The sequence below is a fragment of the Sapajus apella genome, unplaced genomic scaffold, assembly GCF_009761245.1.
Source record: "Sapajus apella isolate SASKATOON/1434 unplaced genomic scaffold, GSC_monkey_1.0 scaffold1082, whole genome shotgun sequence".
NCBI classification, from domain to species: Eukaryota; Metazoa; Chordata; class Mammalia; order Primates; family Cebidae; genus Sapajus; species Sapajus apella.
In genome coordinates, this window is record NW_022438008.1 from 13624 (window position 1) to 17564 (window position 3941).

Here is a 3941-nt window from a genome sequence, read left to right on the forward strand (position 1 = left end):
TTTTTTTTTTTTTTTTTTTTTTTTTTTGAGATGGAGTTTCACTCTTGTTACCGAGGCTGGAGTGCAATGGCACAATCTTGGCTCACCGCAACCTCCGCCTCCTGGGTTCAGGCAATTCTCCTGCCTCAACCTCCTGAGTATCTGGGATTACAGGCACGCGTCACCATGCCCAGCTGACGTTTTGTATTTTTAGTAGAGGCGGGGTTTCACCATGTTGACCAGGATGGTCTCGATCTCTTGACCTCGTGATCCACCTGCCTCGGCCTCCCAAAGTTCTGGGATTACAGGCTTGAGCCACCGCGCCCGGCTCAATTCTCATTCCTTATAATGCTGTGTATTTTCTTGACCTCATGCATCAGAAGGTAGTGATGTTAACATGTATTTCAGTTCTTATATTATGTGCTGGTGGCAAGTAGAAGTTGTGGCTTTTTTTCATAAGAGGAAATTGTTTAGAATTCTGCAGGCTGTATAAATGGACTTATTATTTGTTTGCTAGTTACAATACTTTGTATGGGTTACAATACTTTATTTTTATGATTATACATATGGCTTTTTGGTATGTGGTATGCAATATAACTGACACACTCCACTCGCTAATGTCACAAACTCCTACCAGTCGCAGTAGCTCATGCCTGTAATCCCAGGACTTTGGGAGGCTGAGGTGGGTGGATGACTTGAAGTCAGGAGTTCAAGACCAGCCTGGCTAACATGATGACACTTCATCTCTACTAAAAATACAAATATTAGCTGGGCATGGTGGCATGTGCCTGTAATTCCAGCTACTCGGGAGACTGAGGCAGGAGAATTGCTTGAACCCAGGAGGTGGAGGTTGCCGTTAGCCCTGATTGCGCTATTGCATTCCAGCTTGGGGGCCAGAGCAAGATTCTGTCTCAAACAAGTAAAAATACAAAAAAAAATTTTTTTAATGCCACAAAGTGCCTGTTCCGCATAGATATAGGTAATTTTATAACATTTATTCAGAAAAATATTGTATTAACTTTTTTTCTTTTCTTTGTTTTTTCTTTTGAGACTGAATCTCACCTTATTGCTCAGGCTGGAGTGCAGTGGTGCCATATCGGTTCAATGCAACCTCTTCCTGTTGGGTTTAAGCGATTTTTGTCCCTCAGGCTGCAGAGTAGCTGGGACTACCATGCCTGACTAATTTTTGTAATCTTTTCTTATCTTCTCAGTGCTATGATTGTTTGACAATACTGAATTCCCATTGATATTGGCTATCCTTATATGAGCTCATGAAAGATTATTTATCAATGCAGTATACTGTGTGGTTCTTTAGCATTTATTTGTATATAGTAAATATGCTATAAATATGAAGAATATATATGTTTCTCTTCATTGATGTGACAATGACATGTTTTTTGCAGACTATTACACAGTTTAGGGTGACAAAGGAAAAACACTCTTCACTTTAGGCTTAACGCATGTTGGGACCGTCTCAGTGTTTTCTCATGATTTTGGACATAGGCTTCTGTAGAAATGGTTTGAAGTCCATGTAATTCTTTATTTATTAAATAATCTCACTCCTTTTGTGTTTCTAAACTTTGAAGATCATGTTTGGAAAGTTTAAAATAGGTATTATTTTTATGTCATGTTTACACATTTTAGCATTATGTACCATCTGTATCCAACTGGAAACCTGCTGGTTTTTATATTTTGTAGGCATCTCTTCCAAATGCATGATGAAAGAGTTCTCATCCACAGGGCCAGGCAATACAGAAGTGTTGCACACAGGGACATTGGAAACACATGAAAGTCATCACATTGAAAATTTCTGCTTCCAGGAAATTGAGAAAGATATTCATGACTTTGAGTTTCAGTGGCAAGAAGATGAAAGAAATGGCCATGAAGCACCCATGGCAGAAACCAAAGAGCTTCCTAGTAGTACAGACCAATATGATGAAAGGCATGCTGAAAACAAGCCTATTAAAGATCAGCTTGGATTAAGCTTTCATTCACATCTCCCTGAACTCCACATATTTCAGACTGAAGGGAACATTGGTAATCAAGTTGAAAAATCTGTCACCGATGCTTCCTCTGCTTCAGCATCCCAAAGAATTTCTTGTAGGCCCAAAACCCATATTTCTAATAACTATGGGATTAATTTCCTTCATACTTCATTTCTCACACAAAAACAGAAAGTACACATGAAAGAAAAATCTTTCCAATTTCATGAGAGTGGCAAAACCTTTAATTGCAGATCACTCTTAGGGAAACATCAGGTAATCCATTTAGGAGAGAAAAAATATGAATGTGATGTATGTGGCAAGGTCTTTAATCAGAAGCGATACCTTGCACGCCATTGTAGATGTCACACTGGTGAGAAACCTTACACATGTAATGAGTGTGGCAGGACCTTCAGTCAGGCGTCATACCTCACCTGCCATCGTAGACTTCATACTGGAGAGAAACCTTACAAGTGTAATGAGTGTGACAAGACCTTCAGTTGTACGTCATCACTTACATCCCATCGTAGACTTCACACTGGAGAAAAACCTTACAAATGTAATGAGTGTGACAAGACCTTCAGTCACATGTCATCACTTACGTCCCATCATAGACTTCACACTGGAGAAAAACCTTACAAGTGTAATGAGTGTGGGAAGAACTTCGGTCAAAATTCAGCCCTTGTAAGTCATAAGGCAACTCATACTGGAGAGAAACCTTACAAGTGTGATGAGTGTGGCAAAACCTTTGGTCGAAATTCATACCTTCTATTTCATAAGACAATTCATGCTGGAGCGAAACCTTACAAGTGTAATGAATGTGGCAAGGTTTTTAATCGAAAATCAAACCTTGCACTTCATTGTAGACTTCATACTGGAGAGAAACCTTACAAATGTGAAGAATGTGACAAAATGTTCAGTAGCAAATCACACCTTAAAAGACATAGGAGAATTCATACTGGAGAGAAACCATACAAATGTAAGGTTTGTGACAAGGCTTTCGGGCGTGATTCACACCTGGCACAACATACTAGAATTCACAGTGGAGAGAAACCTTACAAGTGTGATGAGTGTGGTCAAGCCTTTAGGTATCAGTCAACACTTACTCACCATCAAGCAATCCATGGTATAGGGAAACTTTACTAACGTAATGATTGTCACCAAGTCTTCAGCAAGGCTACCTCCATTGCAAATCATGGTAGAATCTATAACGAAGAGAGATCTTACAAGTGTAATAAATGTGGCAGATTTTTCAGACATTGTTCAGACCCTGCACTTCACTGGCAAACTAATACAGGAGAGAAGCCTTACAGGTATAATGGTGTGGCAAGACCTTTGATCAAAATTCAGCCCTTGTTATTGATAAGGCAGTTATACTGGAGAGAAACCTTACAAGTGTAATGAATGTGGCAAGGTTATTAACAGTCTAACCTTGCATGTCATCTTAGATGTCATACTAGTGAGAAACCTTACAAGTGAAATAAATACGGCAAGGTTTTTATCAAAAATCAAACCTTGTATGTCATCATAGACTTCATACTAGAGAGAAGTCTTTTCCTACTAGAGAGGTTTTGTTTATTTTTTTAAAAATCTTTTAGGTGGAGTCTTGCTCATACTGCCCAGGCTGGGGTGCTGTGGCACGATCTCGGCTCACTGCAACCTCCACCTTCCAGGTTCAAGCAGTTCTGCCTCAGCCTCCTGAGTAGCTGATATTACAGGCACCTGCCACAATGCCCAGCTAATTTTTGTACTTTCATTAGAGATGGTGTTTTGCCATGTTGGCCAGGCTAATCTTGAACTCCTGACCTCAGATGATCACCCACCTCAGTCTTTCAAAGTATTGGGATTACAGGCGTGAGCCACGCGACTGGCCTGTTTTTGTTTCTTTAATAAAAACTGATAGGGGCTGGGCACGGTGGCTCAAGCCTATAATCCCAGCACTTTGGGAGGCCAAGGCGGGTGGATCACAAGGTCAAGAGA

General features: G+C 40.2%; 1 protein-coding gene across 2 annotated transcripts in view; it reads left to right on the top strand.

The window, feature by feature from the left end:
• LOC116546575 (zinc finger protein 888-like) overlaps nucleotides 1-3462 on the top strand; it is a 16605-nt gene extending 13143 nt beyond the window's left edge. For both annotated transcript variants that reach the window (XM_032272791.1, XM_032272790.1), the window contains exon 4: nucleotides 1678-3462. In XM_032272791.1, coding sequence (XP_032128682.1) covers nucleotides 1695-3107 — 1413 coding nt within the window. In that variant the 5' untranslated portion in view covers nucleotides 1678-1694 and the 3' untranslated portion in view covers nucleotides 3108-3462. The remainder of the gene's footprint in view (nucleotides 1-1677) is intronic.
• The last annotated feature ends 479 nt before the right edge of the window (nucleotides 3463-3941 follow it).